At 42.3% G+C, this 23,692-nt stretch overlaps 1 protein-coding gene across 1 annotated transcript in view; it reads right to left on the bottom strand.

The window, feature by feature from the left end:
* The window catches only part of LOC126273240 (retinol-binding protein pinta-like), a 91,743-nt gene that overhangs the window by 50,754 nt on the left and 17,297 nt on the right, over positions 1–23,692 (bottom strand). The window contains exon 4 of the mRNA XM_049976784.1: positions 13,543–13,696. Within this exon, the coding sequence (XP_049832741.1) occupies positions 13,543–13,696 (154 nt within the window). The remainder of the gene's footprint in view (positions 1–13,542; positions 13,697–23,692) is intronic.

Here is a 23,692-nt window from a genome sequence, read left to right as displayed (position 1 = left end):
GTTGAATGGTTCGCATGCTGACGCTTGTTGATGGCTGAGCATTGAAATCTGCAGCAATTTGGGGAAGGGTTGCACTTGCGTCGCGTTGAACGATTCTCTTCAGTCGTCGTTGGTCCCAATCTTGCAGGATCTGTTTTCGGCCGCAGCGATGTCGGAAATTTGATGTTTTACTGGATTCCTGACATTTACGGTACACTCGTGAAATGGTCGTACGGGAAAATGTCACTTCATCAGTTCCTCTGAGATGCTGTGTCTCATCGCTCGTGTGCCGACTATAACGCCTTGTTCAAACTCACTTCAGTCTTGGTAACCTACCATTGTAGTAGCAGTAACAGATCTTGTTGTCTTATATATGCGTTGCCGACCGCAGCGCCTTATTCTGCCTGCTTACGTATCTGTATTTGAATACGCATCCCTATACCTGCTTCTTTGGCTGTTCAAAGTATATCCTTACTCAGTTTCTAGATGGTCCACCGCTTCCGGGTTTTATGGGAATCTAGTAAGACACTGACAGCATAGGTAAAGTTGAGGTAATGTCCAATAGGTATGGAACACACCTAATGTACAGGTAACATGTGTACGATCTTAATTGACCAAAGCTACTAGGAAAGCTTTCTTACGACAGTCTACGGTAGCCCACGGTAGTTTTACAACTCTAAACCCAGCTGGTAGTGTTTGCTCACGAGACCCATTAAGTATTAGTTACCGGTGTCCACGTTCATGCAATGTTCCCTGACTTCCGGAGGGCGTTCGGTACAGTTCCGCACTATCGCCTAATGAACAGAATACGAACTTAGGGAATATCAGACCGGCTGTGTTAATCGGACTGAAGAGTTCCTGGCAAACAGAAAGGACTATGTCATTCTCACTGGAGAGAAGTCTTCAAGCGCGCACCTGTACCCCAAGGGAGTGTTGTTGGACCAGCACTTCATCGGAAGAACCATGAGGCTTCCTCCGGATGATGCTGTGTTACACAGAGAAGTCGCATCGCTAGGAACTTGTAGCGGCATGCAGGAGGACTTGCAGAGGGACCACGCTTCGTGCAGAGTTTGGCAGTTGTAATGGAACTGCTCAGGATGCCTCGTTTTTCGTTAAGTATTGTAGCTTACATACATTAAATAGTAATTTATTAACCTTCTTGATACATCATTTACATAACACTTATCTTTCCCTATAATCATTGCTCTTATGAAATTTTATGAGTATTTGTACCTTTTTAGAAATAATTTCGATCATATCGATACTGTACACATATCTTTGTAATACGAAAGAACTATATAATCTAATACCTGTGAACTGAGGTATCATGTGTTGCTGCACTTCTTGATTTGCTTGTGTAGCAAGCAGTCGTGAGACTGCAACAGTTGTCTGAGGGCGTAGATGGTTGGACTGTGGAATCTGGTGTTGTTCAATCATGATGCACTGAGAGGCAAGAAGTCATGATGAGCTGTATTGAATGTTGGTTTTTGTAAATATTTTCGTAGAATTATGCAAACTGTCTTGATGTTACGAAGTGAAAGAATCGACATACATTAAAAAGTTGACGTGAAAATAGAGTTCCTGTTTCATTATTACACTTCACAGTACATATATGAAAACAAGAACCCATCCCTCTGGTAGAAAGTGAGATAATCGATCTAGACAACCTGCCAAGGAAGAAGTCGACGTCAACGAGACCAAAGTTAAGTAACGTTTATTGTTTTTAACAGCCACTGGCTCATTTTCGATTATCACGCAGACTTTGCATAATATTTGTTGGCTGCAAGATAATTGAAGCTAACAGAGCGGAGAGGCCTGTTGAACAGTTTATCTTCAACATAAACAAAAGTAACGTACTGCGCGTAAATAGATAGAAAGATCCATTATTGTATGATCACACGAATGCAGAACAATCATTGAAAGCAGTCAGATCCATAAAATATCTAGGAAATTTCGAAATATGTGGTAAGTTCCTACAGGACCAAACCGCTGAAGTCATCGCTCCCTAAGCTTAAATACTATTTAGTCTAACTTTAACTAACTTACGCTAAGGATAACACACACACTCATGCCCTAGGGAGGACTCGAACCTCCGACGGGGGAAATATCTAGGAGCATGCCTATGGAGCGATTTAATGTGGAAGGACTACATCGCAGGTAAGGCGGATAATCTCCAAACTCTGTCCGAACAGGCCGCCAACGGCTCAAAGGCTCCGACAGACTGCCTTGTCATCCACATCCAAGAGGCATCACTGGAAGCGCACGTCGTCAGCACACAGCTCTCCCAGCCGTTATTAGTTTTCGTGACCAGAGCCGCTACATCTCTGTTATATACTATAGTCCCTCAATAGGCCTTGCAAGGGCTGAGTGATGAGTGGACCACACTTGCCAACAGCGCTCGGCAGAGCCGGACGGTCACCCATCCAAGCACCAGCCAAGCCCGACAGCGCTTAACTTTCGTGATCTGACAGGAAACGGTGTTAACACTACGGCAAGGTTCAAATTCAAATGACTCTGAGCATTATGGGACTTAACATCTGAGGTCATCAGTCCCCTAGTCTTAGAACTACTTAAACGTAACTAACCTAATGACAACACCCACATCCATGCCGGAGGCAAAATTCGAACCTGCGACCGTAGCAGTAGCGCGGTTCTGGACTGAAGCAACTGGAACTGCGGCAAGGCCTTTGGCAGGTAAGACAGATTGGAAATTGAAATTTATTGGAAGAATCCTCTGAAAGAGTAGTCCAGCCATAAAAGAGGTATCTTACAAAACCCTCCGTTCGACCACTAACTGGGATGAGTCTGGTATGAGTACCATACAGGATTGATAGAGGAAATGGAGAAGATCCAAAGAAGAGCAGCACGTTTCGTTACAGGTTCATTTAGTAAACACAAAAGCGCCTCAGGGAAGCTCGCACAACTATTAAGTTTCCGGGACCATACATTCAGAGGAGAGTCAACCAATCTATTGTTTCTTCCTATGTATATCATTCAAACTAGAGAGATTCGTGCTTAGAGGCAGGCTTTTAGACAGCCATTCTTCCCTTGAACCACGCACGAATGCAACAGGAAAAGGGGGAAGTAACAATGGCACACAAAATACGCTGAGCCAATATCGTAAGGTGGCTTACGGTGTGCCGAAATCCGTGACAAGAATGAGGCAGAAAGTGGCAGGTGTGTTGCAGCGTGAGGGAGGACGCATCATTCTAAAACATTTTCATGAGTGCAGTTGATAGGTATCATGCAAAATTTTGGTATCTGAATCGATTGTGAGCGAGCAACGGTGTTGTAAAGCTGTATCGCAGAAGTGAGGCTATTATCATTGTGCGTGGAGGCGCAAGGGCAGATAACGTAAGCTGTGTTGGAGTAAGGAAGCAATTGTAGTGTTACATTTCAAATGTAAACTCTCAATTTTTCAATTTTTTATGTGAATAAAAGATTGTAACGGAAACTGATATGTGAAGGAGGACGTTCACTGGAACTAAGTGTATACCAGAAGTGGAATGTCAGAGGTAAATATTATATTGGTGTTTCTTTCTTTAATTATTGCTGCGTCATAGGACTGACATGGTTATTTTACTGAGAGTTGCTAGATTTGAAAGATAGGAAAGTGTACTGTTTGGATGTTAAGATGTTCATTAAATTTAAAATCAGCCATGACTTGGTGTTGTCATTTATACCCATATTTCATTTTTCACATACTTTTCTCTTACAATTTTTCATGGATCACTGTTTTTTCAAAAGTAGAAAAGGAACCAAGTGTCTTCGGAAAATACTTCGATTTGCAAGTAACATAGAACTCATTGCACCTCACGAGTGTGTAGATACAATAATTTGCAGTTTTAGCGTAGCGGCGCGCAAGACAGAGCAGTACTGCAAGCGCAGAACAGAGATAAGGACTAAATATTTTGATGTTTTTTTATTCACTCAGGGCAAACTTATGTGTTTCAGAGACAATTAGATTTTCTGTACTGTGTGTCAGTTTTAGTACAGGGATCTGTGATCAGTTTTGCAAAACTAATTATCATAGGTTTTATGTCAAAGTTCATTGTTCAGGCAGTTTATACTGTTTAAAATTTTGCCGTCAGGTTGCTAATTTTTACAGTATGAAAGACTTTCCTTTACATTACGACAATTTATTATTATTAAAATGCAGCTTTGCCTTCGCATTACGACAGTATAAGTTTCATTACGACTGTTCATTTATTATTACAGGTCAGATCTTACAATCAGAAACAGCACATCATGCGTACTTTTTTTATTTATTTAGATAACTTTCACATTTACATCAACCTTGTAACTGTGACTGATTTGAAGCGGCACAAAGGAATGAAAGACATTGGCCACAAGCGGGCATTGATTGAAATCAATGGGGAAAGTTTGGACCAGGATTCGAACCTGGGTCTCCTGCTTACTAGGCAGATGCACTGAGCATGAAGAGGTTAGCATAACATAAATATGTTAAATCTTCTCACCTCTTCACTGTACTAATCCTTTAGAAGTAGTATTGGCCTAATTCTCTATTTGTGTGTAAATGGTATGAGTATGTAGCTGCTGCAGCAGTCTCCACTGTGGCACCTCAGACGCCACAGCTAACATGGCTCATACTACCCTTCCCCCATAAGCCATATCCATCCGCAGTAGTTATCCCCTGAAGCCACAAAGGGCGATTGTAACAGGAAGTACATCCTGCTTACGCTTGACGCCAGACAGACATTTTGCAAATGAACGTTACCCCCCCCCCCCCCCTTTCGCCCCCCTCCCTCTCCGATCGCTGATAAAATCGGATGACCAGCTTCGCTCGGCCAGGTGCCGTCAGTCGCAAATACTTAGTTGCATGAGCATAGTACAGTGGTACAGCATCCGCCGAGTGGGGCAGGGCTCATATACTATCACCGACAGCAGAGTTTTTTTTTTAATTATGTGATACGGTACACTACAGCACCACCAGCCTTCCGCGGTCTAGCTGTGTTGGTGAGCCAGTAAATGTAAACCATAGGGCAGTGACATTGCGTCAGTGAAATAGACTGGAGGCATGGCGGTGGGACTTGGTTCCCATACCACTCTGCAACGGTGACAGTACTCTTTTGTCCGGAATAAAACGTAGTCCGACACGGGTAGGTAAGATTGGAAAGTCGGGGACGTGGAATGGAGGGTTAGTCCTGGCAAAGGAGGCAGCCGTGGTGGGCGTGGCAGGCACAGCGCTAGTCCTGGTCGGAAGTCGATTCGTCGAGGATGGTCAGCGGAACCGGGTGGCGATGTCTGGAATATGGATGTGTAGTTCCAACGTGGCGTAGCCGCAGGGCAGCCACTTTCTCATAGAGCCGCCGTGCGTTGTTGCTTACGGTTTCCTTGATATCTGCTTCCTCGTGGAGAGTCACAATTCGCGTGAGTGGCGGGGAGTGCAGGCTCCACCTGAGAACCTTGTTCTGCAGGCGCTGCAACGTTCGCATCCTGCGTGAGGGCAGGCAGGATAACGGCCCGGTAGATACGGAGCTTGGTAGGCAGGTTAAGGTCCCTGCTGCAAAGAGGGGGCACAAGGCCCTGGTCAGCTTTTGCCTCTTGTTGGCGACACAGCAGAGTCAGAATGGAACTACTACTTGATTAGACAGTCATCGCTCACTGAGTTGAGTTTAAACCAGACCTTAACATCAGTGCCACATCTTGTAATCGTCATCACACTAAAGCTGAACATTTGTGTAAAGCTTTTACGAGGGGCATTCGTTAAGTATTGCACATTTGTTTTTCGACCAATTTCGTTGCGGAATTTGTTATAGACATTGTGGAATATTCCCGCTTCTGCCTCGGCGGTTCCGTAAAGTTACGATAGGTGGCGGAGCTATACACAGCCTTCAGAATGAAATTAGTACAGGAGGTGCAATCCGAGCAGAGAGTAGTCGTTGAGTTTCTTTTGGCGAGAAATCGTACATATTCGTAGGCCCTTGCACAATGTCTATAGAGTCCAGGCAGTGAACAAAAGCACGGTGAGTCACGGGGCGAGGCGTGTGTCATTTCTGCAACAAGGTCGCCCAAACCTTTCCGATCTCCAGCGTGCCAGCCGGCCGCGCACAGCTGCGAATCCCGCAATGTTGAGATCTGCACACACTCTCATACAAAATTATTGTCGGATCACAATAAAATAGCTCGCTTCTTGACTGGACGTCTCTGTTGCTACTGCTGACACACTCGTCGACCAGTGGGGGTACTGAAAGGTGTATGCCCGCTGGGTTGCTGGCCGCCAAACAGAATAACATCTGTGGTTGAGTTTCTTTTGGCGAGAAATCGTACATATTCGTAGGCCCTTGCAGAATTTCTATAGAGACCAGGCAGTGAACAAAAGCACGGTGAGTCACGGGGCGAGGCGTGTGTCATTTCTGCAACAAGGTCGCCCAAACCTTTTCGATCTCCAGCGTGTCAGCCGGCCGCGCACAGCTGTGAATCCCGCAATGTTGAGATCTGCACACACTCTCATACAAAATTATCGTCGGATCACAATAAAATAGCTCGCTTCTTGACTGGACGTCTCTGTTGCTACTGCTGACACACTCGTCGACCAGTGGGGGGACTGAAAGGTGTATGATCGCTGGGTTGCTGGCCGCCAAACAGAATGACATCTGTGGTATTCCACCTGTGCGGAACCACGTGCGCGCACGAGATTTATCGTGGCGATTTTTTGTCTCACACCGTCACAGGGTCACCGCTTCGAATCGAAAACAAAATAGCAATCCATGAAGTAGCGCCACACCACATACCCTCCGAGTAAAACGCTGAAAGCCGCACCCTCAGCCAGTAAAGTCTTGAGGACGGTCGCCTGGAACTTTGAAGGTATTATTCTCTACATCTACATCCGTACTCCACAAGCCACCTCACGGTGTGTGGCGGAGGGTACCTTGAGTACCACTATCGGTTCTACCTTCTATTTCAGTCTCGTATTGTGCGTGGAAAGAAGGATTGTCGGTATGCTTTGCGTGGGCTCTAATCTCTCTGATTTTATCCTCATGGTCTCTTCGCGAGATATACGTAGGAGGGAGCAAAATACTGCTTGACACCTCGGTGAAGCTGTGTTCTCGAAACTTCAACCAAAGCCCGTACCGAACGTCTCTCCTGTAGAGTCTTCCACTGGAGTTTATCTGTCATCTCCGTAACGCTTTCGCGATTACTAAATGATACTGTAACTAAGCGCGCTGCTCTCCGTTGGATCTTCTCTCTCTCTTCTATCAACCCTATCTGGTACGGACTCCACACTGCTGAGCAGTATTCAAGCAGTGGGTGAACAAGTGTACTGTAACCTCATACAGAGAAGCAACGGCGCGCCGCCATTGAGATCCCACTTCGGATGTATTATCGACTATCGATTTTCTAATTTTTTTATTAATTTTCACTGTTTCATTAATTACCTAACACTTAAGGTTATGGTAATTGTTTCGTCATGCTGGAAGATTTAGTTTCATACATGTGATTTTATTCTTAAACTTTTTATACTGACTTTTACACAGACCTATGTTTTACTTTGCCAGGCTAGGCTTAGCTGTAGTGCCCTCTGCTGGTCTCAATTCTTATGTATAAATACGAAACGCATTCTGATCATCACCAGCACTTACTATGTACCTATATGTTCAGCTTAACGCTGATACTACATTAGAACATTTTACGGATTTAGCGTCAGCAAACTGTACTTAGTTGATTACTGCCTGTTTTTTCCACTTGTTTGAAGATGGCAGTAGGCAAAACCAGTAATAGTGATGTGTAAAGGTCTGTGTGAGCAAGGCGGACCCGTAAAATAAAGGATCAACACAGAAGTGTATTCTGCTACCCCCAGGATATTGAAGACACGACATCAGCGTTTTCGTCGTCACAAAATTGCTAGCTAACTTCTCCCTCTCTATGACAACCCAAGGCGTCACACAAGTCTACGCACCCGAGAGGAGCTGACAAACTCTCATTGAACTGTTCTCCCTCATCCACCCTACAGCCCGGACTTCGCACCTTCCGACTTCCATCTGTTTGACGCTTGAAAGGTGCATTCCACGGATGAGGCGAGGGGTGGGGTAGGGGGGGGGGGGGTGCGCTCAGAAGTTGGCTCCGACGTGGACCAGTAGAATGGTACTATGCGGGGATAAAGCCCCCCCCACCCACGCACCCACCCACCACCACATCTAAGGTGGCGTAAGGCAGTCACACTGATAGGAGATTATGTTAAAAAAATAGGGTTTTGTAGTCAAAAGAGTAGGGAATAAAATGGCATCTTGGAATACTGTGTAAAACCAACCTGCTTTCAGAAAAAAATTCCTAGTTATTGAACGCTTCTCGTAATAAGCGATTCTTAATTGTCACTCATTGTCTTATACAGATTATTTATTTTGCAGTCTAATTTATCCTGTGATAAGGCCGTTGCTGTGTGCAAGCACGCTGCTTCTATACAGCGACTACATCCTGTGGTAGTTCGGCGTCAAACGTTTTGGTGAATAAAAAAATACTGAATCTGTGTATGCAACTACTGAAGCGCTTTTTCTGGTCTACATACTCGTTTCGTTTCATTTGGTTAAAGCACCATCATTTCTTGTTTACAGTATAAAAGCTCGTTTCTTTAAAATTTTCCTCTTTGTCATTGGTACCGTACCACAAAAATAAAAGGTACGAGGGTGGTTTGATAAGTCTGGTAAAGAGCAAGAAAAAAATGTTTGTTTCGTAAATAGCTCGCCATGCGTCTCCACAGTCTCCTTTGAGGGGTATAATATTGGTACAGTGATCCTCCAGCTTTTTCATCCCACCGGAAAAATAGGTTCTGTCTCTGCAAAGTGTTTGTTGACTGCAACTATAACTACCTCATTTGATGAAATTTTCCTCCCAGCAAGTTAAGGAAAAGGAAGAAGTCACTTAGGGATAATCCTGGTGAATAGCGCGGATGAACACCCGAGTCCAAGCCCAATTCGTAGACTTCGGCCATTATTATCGTTGATGTGTGAGACGGTTTTATTCTAGTGAAAGAGCACTTTTTTGCATGCCAATCTTGTTCTTTTTTCAGCCAACACAAGTATCAAACAATCCCAAAATAAAGCATAATATGACGGTCGAACTATGTCTCGTGTCTTTTTCCAAGTGATGTATGAGGATTATTCCTTGGGAATACCAAAAAACAGTGGCCATCACCTTATCAGCGGCAAGTACTTTCACCAGCCTTTGTCCATTGCCTTGATTGCCGTTTTGACTCTGGCGTGTAACGATGGATCCTTGTTTCATCAACAGTCACTAATCGATGCAAAAAGTCTTGTGGATTGCGATTAAACGTCGTCATACATTGTGCTGAAATGTTGTGCCAGATGTGCTTTTGGTCTACTCCGAGCAATCAAGCCCTCACATCACTTATATCTTCTTCATAGCCAATTCTCCTTGCAGAATATTACGCACTTTGTCATTTGAGATGCCTACAGTCTCAGCAATCACACGGCTTTTTATTCGGCCCTCTTGGATGGATTTTGTCAATGACTTCCTTTGTAGTGTCCTCAGTTGCTTGGCCAGAGCGTACTTCAGCTTCTGTGCTTGTTCGACCACGTTTAAATTCGTTAATCCAAACGTAGTTTTAAGTGATGGTGAAGAGTCTGCGGTATTCATCTAGTTCTGTTTTGATTTGTGCGCAAATCTAGGTCCTCAAATGAAAAAAATGTTTAATAACAGCACGAAACTCGGTTTTCTCCATTTTTGATCGCAGTCGAGAAACTGACCAATTCAGACTGCAGTCAACAATGAACTGTACATCCTTGCAATGATTTAGCTTACTAATCATGAAGGGGCAACAAAAATGTTCCTTCTTTAATGAAAATTTACCAGACTTGTGATACCACCGTAGTATTTGGGAACCAATAAACAGTGTACAATGAAACACAAAAAAGCTGACAATGAAGTCTGCTAGCCTGGTCAATAACACAGGAGATGAACTGCTGCGGGGCGGAAAGGTTGGTGAAAGGACAGTTTTACCATTGCCCGCCACTCCCCTAGCAACTGTTCTTTTCAGCTGGCTATAATCTGTAAGCAAGCTAAACAGCAAGCAGGAACTCCCCACTCTCTCTACCCTACTACGTCACAAGGAGCGCCTGGTGCGCCAAGGAGCGAGGTGTGGGTGAAAAGTAATGAGTCTGACAACACTGCGAGCGATTTGGCAACACTTTCTTGTTCTACCTTTGTAGACCGATGCGCTAATCCATTCCAGAGCGACAGTCCAAGTTTGAGCTCTGTACAGCCACCACGTGAATTTTGAGAGTGCTATCAGTGGAGCTGTGTTTTTGTTGTGCGTTACGAAAATGGAACAGTGGAATTTAGAACAACGTTATGCCATCACGTTACACTTGATAAATCCACAGATGTGCCCTTTGAAAAGTTGAAACTGGTCTATGGGAAATATTCCTTATCAAGAGCACTACTTTTTCTCTGGCACAAATCATATTTGGAAGGCTGAGGAAATGTTGAAGATGAGACTCGCTCAGGGAGACCTTCAATTTCGAAAACGTCGAATGTGTGCTTGCTCTTGTGAGATCAGGCCGATCTCAAGGATGGGTGACCTGTTTAACTTAAGCACTTTGACTGTACATAAAATTTTGACCAAAGTTTTGCACATGTGAAAGGTTTGTGTCAAAACGGTGTCGGAAAACCTCACAACTGAGCAGAAGGGCAAATGGAGAAATGTGTGTGTTGATGTTCTTTACAGGCTTGCCAATGACCACTAATAGTTCAGTCACGTGATCACAGATGATGAATAGTGGATTTTTAATTACGATTCTGAGATAAAGCAGCAAAGCTTGACTGAGAATCAAAGATAGAAGCAATGCTTATTTGCTTTTTTGACAGTATGGGTATCATGCATAAAGAATTTGTTAAGCCAGAACAAATGGCCAACCAAGTGTTTAAGAAAGATGTCCTTGCAAGGATCGGAAATGGGTGAATCAGGAGAGACTGGACATAGTAGACAAGTGGATGCTGGATCATGACAGTGTCTCATGTCACACGGCCACTTCTACCACGGAATTTTAGATCTTCAGAGACATTCCTGTAGTTCCACAGCCACCGTGCTCACCTGATCTGAGTCCCTGTAGCTTTCTTCCCCAAACTGAAAAATGTCTTAAAAAGATATTATTTTGAGACTCTGGAGAACATTGGAAAGAATGTGACCGACGTATTAAAGTCCCTACCAGTTGAAGCCTTTGAGCGCTGCTACCAAGACTGTGTTAGTGACTCAACCGGTGTACAGCAGGCGAAAGGGACTGCTTTGAAGGGGATAATACGGTTGCTTGAAAAAAAAAATTGGAAGATTAAAAATCAGTCTTATTACGTTCCTCACACGCCCTGTAGGCTGGCTGAAAAGCATGCCTTTTGAATCAGAAGCGATGCGCTGCACAGACACGCCCGGGGGATGTCTGTATTCCACAAAATGCGTCAACACTACAAGGAATACAGAAATAAGTACCTGATATAAGTAACGCAAGATACGCAGACAAACCAAATGTATATAAGGCACAGCACATAGCACTGAACTGCCAGACAGGAAATTGATTCTTAGACATCCTCTACTAGGATCGCCGTATCTAGTTGGGACGTCGTCGGAACACTCAGATGGGGGTGTAGAAATGAAGTAAAAAATTTATTTAATATAATTACTGCTTATTTAGAACACAAATGGAAATAGTTGGTACACCGTATTTTTCGGAAGATTTCCAATTTTTCAGCACGTGTTTCTCTTTTTTTACGCATTTATAAAACTTTACGGGAGTCAGCTTATAGTTAACCTGCACTGTAAGATTGATTCCACAGACCCAATCTGTATGATTCTTTGTCGAAATGTGATGCCTCACGTCTGCCTTACCTCCGTCAATTACTGAGAATGAAACAGCTACAAATCTCAGACAGCACTTTATAATGGGGCGTCCTCCTCTAGCGTTACTTTTCCTCAACAGTAGTTGTCGACACCAGTATTATTTTTCGAATTTTAGACAGTCAGTAATATCTCAATTGCTTTTCTGAAAACTTTCATATAATTTTGTACACAGTATGCTATATTCCAAGCTAAAATTTGTGAAAAGGAATTACTTAGAAAAAATTTTTGTTTCGATGTTATAATCGATAATTACTAATTCTGAATGTACAGTTCCAATTATTTTTTAGGAACATTTGATATTACAGATTATCTGCACTCTTACAGTTTCTACTATTAATTACGCAATCCTGTACTGTTTACTATGTTTACTTCTGGATTAATTTGCGAAATAATAATCTAAATTAATAATGGAACGAAAACTAGTAGGAATTCATTTGTTAAGAAAAATTGTAAACGTTTTGGAATACGCTTATTTCCGCAGAGTGTGAGAGTCCTAAGCTTGCCTCTGAGATTTTTGTATAATATGTGCGAATAATGTAATTTCGGCTTTGTTAATGTGAAAAATCAAAATACTGTATGATATACTAAAATGTGAGGAAATATATTTACATAAAAAATTCTGGAACAACAATCTTCAAATTTATTTAGTTCAAACCAGCCGTAGCGACATGATGTTAGATTTTCAGCTTCGAGAATCAGATTCCTAGATAAGAAGAACTGGAGCCATCTCAACATGACAACCTATGTAAATTTCAAAGTTTATTGTAATATTCGCTTCTCTCAAATCTTCATAAAAGACTTTGTTATTAATTACTTGGACTGGCCATTGTTTAATGCGGACAATAGATGGAAGAAGAAAGGAGAGGGAAGATTACAACTTCCTGATCCATACGTCCTTTCTTGACAAAAGACCACTCTTTTGTGTAATCATCCGAAAAGCACTTTCCTTTTTTCATGCTTAGGCATTTTCGTAATCTATGATGAGATAAATTTATTAAACGGTAAACAGTTCACAATAACACTTAAGTCATCGAAGTCACTATACAATTCACGCCCTATATACCCGCAGTAAACACTTCAGACAATACTAATTACCACGCGGCTGCTACGGTCGCAGGTTCGAAACCTGCCTCAGGCATGGATGTGTGTGATGTCCTTAAGTTAGTTAGGTTTAAATAGTTCTAAGTCTAGGGGACAGATGACCTCAGTTGTTAAGTCCCATAGTGCTTAGAGCCATTTGAACCATTACTAATTTGCACTCGTTGTTCGCATTACGTTTAGAAAGAATAGTCTTATCAGATCGCTATTCGAATGGGAACTGCCCCATTCCTGCCAGTCCCGTGCTACTGGAGAAGTGTGGTATTTTCTCGAATGATGGCGCTAGATCTAGAAGGTGCTTTCATTGTCGATACAGGATACGCAACATGCAACGCCATCTGTGAAACTATCTTGTCAATATAAACTTGTGACATAAATAAAACTAACTGAGGCTCCATGTACGTGATGCCGTTAACAGATGGCTTTACTTCAGTACTTGAGCCACAAACTGGGGTCATGTGGGGATGTCTGGACTGGAACGTACACAATGGTGACATTCCCGATACATCGGGACGGACGGCAACCGTACACTCTACGCAGTTGTAGTATTCTGCCACCCCTCAGCTGCAGACAGCCTGTAGCCCTGAGCTACTGACCTATGTGGTCCGGCAGATGGGGCTGCACCCTGAGCCAGGCGCGCAGCGACGCGACGGCCTGGCGGATGTCTTCCTCGTCGGTCCCCAGCTTACTCCGGATGGTCGCCACCTGCTCGGCGGTTGCCGGGACAAACTCGTGGCTGTCAGCCATGCCCTGCAACATCGCAACACCACGATGAAATGAAGTACCCAGAACACATGAACAGTGCAACTTCATTCATGTACACACAATGAAAAGTCTCTATATGAGCCATTTCATAACTCAGCACTAAACTTTAACTGCATTCTACCTGTCTTTAGCATCCCAACTTTCCGTTTAATAAATGATGTCGGGAGAAAGTATCAGCAGCTTAGTGTGTCCTCGTTAGGCACAACTTCACACATTTTCTCAATTCATGTTTGTTGTGTATCTGTTTTACAGGCATACACACTGAAGGGCCGAAAAGATTGGTATAGGCATGTGTATTCAAATACAGAGATATGCACATAGGCAGAATACGACGCTGCGGTCGGCAACGCCCACATAAGTATCTGGAGCAGTCGTTAGATCTGTTACTGCTGCTACAATGGCAGTTTATCAGGATTTATATGAGTTTGAACGTGGTGTTAGAGTCGGCGCACCAGCGGTAGGACACAGCATCTCCGAGGTAATTAAAAAGTGGGGATTTTTCCGTGCGACGATTTCACGAGTGTACCGTTAACATCAGGAATCTGGTAAAACATTAAATCTCCGACATCGCTGCGGCCGGAAAAACACCCTCCAAGAACGTGTCCAACGACGGCTGAAGAGAATCTTCCATCGTGACAGAAGTGCAACGCTTCCGAAAATTGCAGCAGATTTTAATGCTGGGCCATCAACGAGCATCAGCGTGAAAACCAGTCAACGAAACATCGTAGACATGCAGTTTCGGAGCCGAAGGCCCACTTGAGTACTCTTGATGATTGCACGACACAAAGCTTTATGCCAACGGCCTTCACTTTACGACCGAGAGCAGCGGCGTTTGCGTACAATTGTCAGTGCTACCAGACGTGCAACACTTTAGTGAGTTTGTGGGTGCTATTCTGTCATTCTGCGCAACGGATTAATCTGAGATATACCATTTACCCTTTGCCTGCTGCAAGGTGCAATTTCCACCCCCATACTACTACAGAAGTCAGACAGACGCTCCTAACGTTCTAAAGAGAAATGCCTAAAAACTTTCAGTAATAAATATCTTCTGGAGTCGTCCACTGTAAGGAAATGGCAAAAAATTCACAAAATTTCCTACGTAACTAGTGGGATACTTGGGTACTGGAGTAGTGCTAGTTAGTGTAAGAAAAACATGAAACTAACGAAAATTTTTATTTATTTTGCAAAAATTCTAAGAAAGCACAATGGCACTTTTAGTTATGAACTGAACAAGTTGTTTCCAGGTTCTTTTCAGAATGTGAAGTTACCTCTTAAGGATAGGGTTCGCTAAATAAAGTTCTGTACAAAGTTTAATATTGTTATTGATTTGGCAGAATGGCTGTCAGCCGCGCCTACTCAACTTTAATAATTATCTATTAGAATGTCGCTAGGTATGTCGAGGCTGTCGCATGTCAATTGCAGTGAAGTCTATTGTTGTGGAGAAAATATGGGGCTCGCAAGAGCTGTAGCGCACATTACTGTAAGCTGTGATGACTGCTGTCTGCGCCACTCGCTGTTGACAAATAACTCTTGTTGTATCTGGATTGACCTTCTCCAATCAAACTCTCCCTATGCCTTGATAAAGTCAAGAAGTCCTATTCGCCCCTAGTCTAACTACTGGCGTGGTACACTGGTCAGATAACCAGTCGACTGCGGTGCCACTCAAAAATTCGCTCGCTGATGTTTAACTATAACTCTGTCCATTCACACCACACAATAAGTGTGGCGGCCAATACAGTGAACAACGCTTAATCACAAGGACTCAATATAGAGTCACACTCCAATTCTCTCTCGACAGAAGTGCTCTCCCAGTGAAGTACTGAGGAGAGATTGGTCCTCGCTTTTTGAGTACACGTACGAGCGCACACACTCTTGTTACGTGTTCTCGCTCCAAGAGCAACAACGGAACACCTCTCCATGCCAGACGTGAAGGGGTATATCTTTCAGTCTCTTCCATTACTCTTTCAGCTCAAGGCGTCAGGAATATTGTCTTCCAATCAGCATTCCTCTTCTAAAACGAGAGAATGACATTTCGTTTAAGGAGACCAATCTCGAAATCCGTAGCATTGGCGTTTGGCACTTGCTGTCTCCCTGTGAAAACCTCTGAAACTGCGTGCTGTGTTTGTAAAGAATGTGTAGGCTGGGCGCTCCCACACAATGTAGCGGAATTTGCTTTTAAGCCGGACACAGGGTCGTACTTCCTTTCGCTCGGGCAGACACTTTCTGCTCTATGGGCGGTCACTGGCCGACGTAGTTAGTTTGGCTCGTCCTCTGAAGGGACTGGCCCCCCGGCGTGTGGTTTGCCTCTCCCGAACTGAAAGCCCCTGCGACCGTCGTGCCTTGAATGTTTCTGTGTACGCCTGCCTCAAGTATTTCAATCTCAATGCACACTTGTGATTTACTAGTTATTTGCATATCGTTTACATGAATTCATACAACATTGACTTTATCTTATCGAGTTTGGGTTCGAATGAAGCGTCTTGATGTGCGGAATATGATTGTGAGGGCGGAATACGTAAGCAGTGGATGTCAGGAGACCATGACGTCTTACACTGTGTGAAACAACAATAGAAAATGTGTGACGTATCCTTTAGCGCAGTGCGGCGTAATTTGGTGTTAATGGCATTTGGCACCAGACGACCGATGGGAGTGCCTTTGCCAACAGCACGTCGTCGGCTGCAGTGCCACTCCTGTGCTCCTGACCGCAGCAGTGGGACCCCAAGACGACTGGAAAACCGTGGCCCGGTCAGATGAGTCCAGATTTCAGTTGGTAAGAGCTGGTGCTAGGGTTCGAGTGTGGCGCAAACTCCATGAAGCCATGGGCCCAAGTTGTCAACAACGCACTGTGCAAGCTAGTGGTGACTCCATAATGGTGTGAGTTGTGTTTTCATAGAATGGACTGGGTCCTCTGGTCAAACTGAACCGATAATAGTTTGGAGATTGTTATGTTAGGCTACTGGGAGACCTTCTCCAGTCAAACAACGACGGAATTTTCGTGTATGACAATGCACCATGTCACTGGGCCACAGTTATTCGTGATTGGTTTGCAGGACTTTGTGGACAATTACAGCGAATAATTTTGCCACCTAGATAGCCTGACATGAATAGCATCGAACATTTGTGGGGCGTAATCGAGATGTCAGTTCGTGCATAAAATCCTGCACCGGCAACCCTTTCGCAATCATGGACGGCTGTAGGGGTGGCATAGCTCAACATTTCTGCAGGGGACTTCCAACGACTTGTTGAGTCCACGTCAAGTCGAGTTTCTGCACTACGCAGGGCAGAGGGAAGTCCTGCAGCATATTAGGAGGTATCTCATGACTTTTGTCACCTCAGTATACAAACAAAGTTGCAGATGTGTCGTTGGGTATTATGGGTTATAAAGGTAACTACTTGATTTACTCAAACTATACAACGAAGCACAATAAGAACTATTTCTCTTGGGGAAAACACTTTTGAGACAGACATGCTCAGCATTTGCTGCTTCTGTTTGCATAAAAGAGTCGAGAGAACTTGCAATTGGACCTTTATGAGACGTGATATACGGTACAATGAGCAACAGACGAGTAAATGCTTGAGCAGTAGCTTAAATGTATGACGCGAACATTTAACGAAAGAAAGGATAGAGCAATGTCTGCCTTGTAATGATGCACTAAAACGTAGGACACAATTGATATTTTTGAACGTAATAATTTTGCAAGGACTATAACTAAAATAGCGTTTAAAATACTGGGAGCCGAGCAGAGAAACGAAGAGGACACTTATGGTTATTGCGTGTTTACGGGCTAATGTCAAGAGCCGGCCAACAAAATGTGAAGTAGCTCACAGCAGGGTGTCCGAGACTTTGTAGAACTGCCGCAGGGGAATTGAGATAATTTAGGTCACAACGGGCAGCTGCTCCGGTAACGATATCAGATTCTCTTTCAACGATGGATAAAATCTTTATGATGCCGTTCACAGTAACTGATTAAGAGCTAAGAGGGAGCAAGGATTAAATATTAGGACAGCAATAAGATATATCATTAATTAATTAAAGCTATGATTATTTTTCAGGCTTAGCATAATGTGACTTGTAACTAATTAGCGCCTTTTGATTTAAGGAATACTTCTAATTGATTCACCTAACGGAGACACGAGAAAGAGATGGAGAGAATATCACTGGAATGCCCCAGAATTAACGAGGGAAGATATCAACTGCCGGCCGGAGTGGCCGAGCGGTTCTAACTGCTACAGTCTGCAACCGCGCGACCGTCGCAGGTTCGAATCCTGCCTTGTGAATGGATGTATCTGACGTCCTTAGGTTAGTTAGGTTTAAGTAGTTCTAAGTTCTAGGGGACTGATGACCTCAGACGTTAAGTCCCATAGTGCTCAGAGCCATCTGAGCCAACCAGTTTCAACTCACCTGCGACTGCAACCGCAATCCAGGCGACTCCCGTTGAAACAATTAATATTTTGCACGTGAAGAGATTTACTTTTTTTAGGAAAAACGGCAAGGAGACGAAACCTGGAATGTAAGTTAGGTTTTTGTGTTTAATTATTTGATATTGTTAGCGTAAATAGGACGGCAAAGAGAAATGAAAAATGGTGATGCAATAGATAAAAATGCCCGACTCTGTGCTAAAATTAGTAGGATAGGTACCTATGAAAAATAATATGAATTATCTTAAAATAAACAATCACATTACGTCATGAGAATAATTAGATAAGGTCGAAATAGTATGAAATTCCATCACCTTCAATTAGTATCATTAATAAATGAAAAATCATTCTGTTATTCTAAGTGAAGAATCCACTTAGAGGTAGCATTCTCGCTTCCTATTGGCTGAGTGAAGCCCTCACTTACAAGATAGCGAGAATTTTGTAGAACATTGATTGGCTGAAAGGGTAGAGGAAGCAGTTTCGTTGTAACCGATGGATGAGTTGGGTGGCGGCTGTTGTCGAGTGTAAGGTCATTGTTCAATAGTTGGCAAAATGTGTGAATTATTTTTTTCGAACGTGTTAATTGTATCACTAGGGTAGCAACGGACTGTGTATGTGGCGGACTTAGTTGAGATCGCGTATGTTAATTACTTTCATCAAGAGTGCTAATAGCATGAGCTGTAGTATACATAAACCAGTTGACGCTCAGCTTGTTAATGGTACAGTGTTATTAAGAATTATTGCAGTTGTAAGATGACGATTTACACGAGTGACAGGTTTCGTAGTCATTCGGTGTAGTAACAGTGACGTGGCAAGACTTACAACACTGAATAAACTTGGCATGTCGTAAACCAAATTGAAGTGCTCGTTACTGAAAAGCAGACCCTCACCTGCACATCTGCTGCACATCTGCAACTACAGCTGTCAACTGTGTGGCCGTGCTGCTGCAACGAGCCACTTGGGGCACGAATTTCAGAGCATTGCGAAATTATCTGTGTCTTTTTCAGAGGAATCATCCCAAAACTTGCCTTACTCGATCTAGGGACACTATGGACAACCTGAACAACTGAATGTGGATTGGACCCATCGTTCTCCCCACTGCTACTTTCCAGTGACCTACCACTGCAACAGCCCCACTCTTTGTTGCTTTGTTGTTTAGTTTTCTACATCTTGTTATAATTATTAAATCTATCACTAGGCGAATTGAATTGAGTCAGTTAGAGCCATAAGGACCCAAGTTCTTGGAGTAACACATTTTTGTTAATATCAAATTTGCGCTTTTTTTAAAGCGAAGTCTAAACATCCTATATTTCCTTCGGAAAAATAATATGCCTACTTTATGTTATGAAAAATAAATTAATATTTAGGTTTATATTTTATTAATATTTATCAAAATGTTTCCATATATAGGTTACAGTGTGTATTGACAGTTATAAAGTTTGTAATTAATGAGAAACTAGCATCGGAACACACAATTAGGACCTATTCCATCACTTCATTTTTCTCATTACTAAGATTTTCATTAGCACATTCTGTGGCTTGAGGTTCAGATAAAACTGCTATATACCTCCTATTGCGAAGTAGTACTAACAAGTAGCTTATAGACATAATAGCGGAAACTCTTCCCTAAAACGTCGACAGTGCTCCCGAGCTCCTCCTAACTGCTTGAGTTGGAAACAAAACCCTGGAGTGAACAGATGATTTACATTGTGGGACGTTGTAAGAAGACTTTATTGTCATGTCGGCTTACTTTTATAGAACTGTGAAATGGTTGGATGAGGGAGTATATGTGTAATATGCGGTTGTGGCAACTTCAAACAGGAAAGTAATCCAAATCGTCCTTCAGGTTCTCGAAAAATAAAGATATGTAATTATGACAGATTGAACAGGTTATCATTAGGCCTACTCTGATTGTTTGTTTTAAATGAGCAGCTCTTTCGCGCTTTTATTTCCCTTATTTTTATAATTTGTTTATAAATGCAGCCAGTGGATTATTCGTAGCAGAAAATCTGACTTGGATCAACTTTTGAAAATGAATGATCCAGATCATTTATTTATTATTATTATTATAACGATTGTTCCCCTTTAGGAGAGCGATTGAACTTGAATTCATAATTTCATCTCTGGATGTTTTTCTTCTTTGCTTCCCAAAACCTCCTCATCCTCTCAGAATGCTCCTGCTTCCGTTCCTCTGTCCATTCTTTACCAGGCTGACGCGATGTTGTTTCCCCAAACTTCACACTTGTGATTTTATGCCGGCACTCGGTGCGATCTTTGAGGTTTTTTATGTTGATCTGCTGTAGATCCCTCTGGACTTCTTTCAGCCATTCTGTGCCACATTTACTCCTTGTTATAATATTGAATAATTTCTTTGCTGTTCTGGAGTCTTCCATCCTGTAGATGTGTGTATAAAATTTGGCTCGGCGCTTTCTGATTTCATCTGTTACTATGTTGATCTTTCTATAGATTTCGTTTTGTGGTCTCTTCATCCAAATGCCATTTTTGTTGATTGGACCGTAAAACTTCCAGAGAATTTTTCTTTCCTGTTTTTCTATTTCTTTAATTTTTTAATGACCATCAATCACCATTGTTTCAGCTGCATAGATTGCTTCTGGAAGAATCACTGTTGTATAATGCCTTAATTTTGCGTCTGTCGAAATGCAATTCTTGTTGTAATGCGTCCATGTTAGCTTGTAGGCCTTCTGGAGCTTGGTGATTCTTTGTTCATTGGCAATTCGGTTTAATCCTGAGGACTGTATAGTTTCACCGAGGTATTTAAAATGGCAGACTTGTGCAATTTTACCATATTTTGTTATTAAAGGGGATTTATTTTCTGGTTGCCTTTCCATATATTGGGTTCTTTCATAAGATATCTGTAGTCCGCTTTTTGTGAAATTTCATGTAGTTTTTCCACTGCGTGAATCGCTTCTGTTCTGTTATTGGTGATAACTGCAATATCGTCAGCGAAAGCAAGGCACTTGACTTTAATTCGATTCTCTTTCTTGATACCAATTTGGATACCCTGTACGTGAGGTTCCCATTCCCTGAGTATCTTTTCTAGAACAATATTGAAAAGGATTGGGATAGTCCGTCCCCCTGTCGGACTCCAGATTTGATTTCGAAGGGTTCTGATACTTCGTCCATGAATTTCACTTTGGCCGTTGTTCCTGTAAGTGTTTGTTCTGTGATTTTTCGTGTCTTTCGGTCGATCCCAAATTCTTCCACGGTCCACTGAATCATATGCTTTCCTCAAGTCGATGAATGAAACTACTGTGTTTTTGCATTTCCTCATTTGTAATATTGTCTTTAAGCACCAGATCTGTTCCGCACATGAGCGTCCTTTTCTGAATCCGGCCTGGTATTCACCAATTAAAGTTTCTGCTTGGGATTCTATCCTGTTTAAAAGCGCTTTGGAAAGGATTTTGTAAGTGACTGGGAGCAGGGAAATTCCTCTGTAATTGTTCATGTCTGTCTTGTCGCCCTTTTTGTGTAGCTGGTGAATTAGAGAATTTCCAGTCCTCTGGTATCTGCTCCGTTATCCATATGTCTGACAATATATGGTGTAATTTCTGCATAAGTATAGGATCGTTTAGTTTCCAGAACTCAACAATGATCCCATCTTCTCCTGGTGCTTTGTTATTTTTCAACTGCTTGACTATCTCCATAATTTCTTCAAGATCCGAGGCATGTGAGTCTGGGTGTGTGAATACTGGAGAAGAGAAGACAAGTTTTTCTTGAGGTGGTTCGCAGTTGAGGAGGGAACTGAAATAATGGGCTAAGATTTTGCAGTTATTTTTCCTGTTGGTTTCCAAAGACCCATCGGGTTTCTTGAAGCACAAGCTAGGCGCTTGGTATCCTTGTAAGTTTTCTCTGAAAGTCTTATAGAAATGTCTTGTATTATTTTGATGAAATCCTGCTGGATTTCAGTGAGTCTGTTGTTGTCATATCCCCGTTTTTCTTTTCTAATTATTTTTGAGGTCTGTTTTTCAGTTTTAAGAAAGTTCTCCCAGTTTACTTCAGTTTTGTGACTGCTAAATTTTTTCCATGCAGTCATTCGGTTGTCGACTGCCTCATCACAGGTTGCATTCCACGAGCGATGTTTCCTGTTGCGAGGGGGTTGTCCTAATTTGAGGGCTTCCTGAATTTTCTCTGTTAGTTTCTTCCAGTCTGTTGATTTTTCCTGATTAATTTGCATGATGATTTTTTCTTTGTTGAGTTGCAGATATTCCGGATCTGGTTTGGTACTTTTGGGTGGCATTTTTAGCATTCTGTTGGGTTGGAATTTTGTTTTTATTTGGAGAAGATGATGATCTGATTCAAAGACACCTTTGCGGGTTCTGATGTTTTCAATTTCTTTTATGTTTTCTTTGGAAATTGCGACATGGTCTATTTGGTATTCACCCTGTCTAAGACTGGGTGATCTCCATGTGGTTAATTTATGTGCAGGTTTTTGAAACTGGGTACTCATTTGAATAAAAGTTACTTTTTTGTATGTACAGACTACGCTTTAGAAAAAGCCTTCAAAATTTGACAAGTTACCCTTTTGTTCTCGCGCGTAGTCTTTCAAAAAATGTGATTAATATAATATAACAACGAATGTACGATGGCAAGTTTCTTTTTAATCACTAGCATAATACCTTCACTCTCAGCTTGTTATATTGAAGCATAAATTTTGTTTTATGAAACACGACATGGCTAAACAGAAAATTAAAGTAATGCCTTACAATTACTTTGTCTTTTTCAGTATTTGGCTTGGCGCAGTGACTTCATTTCTATTGCCTGTGACAAAGGAAACTCTATGCGGAAGCAGTCCAAGGAAAGAGAGGAGCAGATGATATAACTGGTAATTATGAGGATCTTGGTGAAAGTAGTCAATGTAGAGAAAAAAAGGCAGTGTGAAGATCACTAGCAAGTGAGAAATATGTAACAGCATTACAGAAAGCACTGAGCCGGTACAGGTCAACTAACATAAGAAATTAAGAACTGAAGAACGACAGTTGAAACAGGAGTGACTGGGTGTGACTGCAGTAAGTAATACGCCTAATGATGTTGCAGGACAACCTTGAAAAACATCCATCGTTAAATAGCATTCGGTAATTTACTTAAAATTGAAAGGTATACCCTTGACCATTACTACCATAGCCTTGTTGCACAAATGTTGCTCTGATAAACTGGAGTTTATTAAGCGAACATCTCAACCTAAATCTTCAATCAAATCGTTCTGTGTAATGTAAGTCAAATGTGGTCTAATATGCATTTCATGAAATGCTATAGATACAATCGTTCATAGGCTCCATCTTTTGAAATTTCATTTTCAGTAGCTCAAGAACCATGTTGTTTACACGTCTGCGTTTTCTAACCAGTTCCGCAGGGCTCTAGCTTTAGCTTTATAAGCTGTTTGACACCACTATACACATGGTGTAGACACTAAATTTATGTTGGCAAACGTAGATAACAAGCGACCAGTGCAGCGCAGCAGTATTATACTTCGTACTTTGGGCCCATATGGAAATGAATATCAGAGAAATTGGTGAGACAGGTATTCGTGAATGTTCGTATAGA

This window comes from Schistocerca gregaria, chromosome 5 (genome assembly GCF_023897955.1).
Source record: "Schistocerca gregaria isolate iqSchGreg1 chromosome 5, iqSchGreg1.2, whole genome shotgun sequence".
NCBI lineage: Eukaryota > Metazoa > Arthropoda > Insecta > Orthoptera > Acrididae > Schistocerca > Schistocerca gregaria.
The sequence above is the reverse complement of the archived record's forward strand: the minus strand, read 5'-3'. Positions and strand labels throughout refer to the sequence as shown.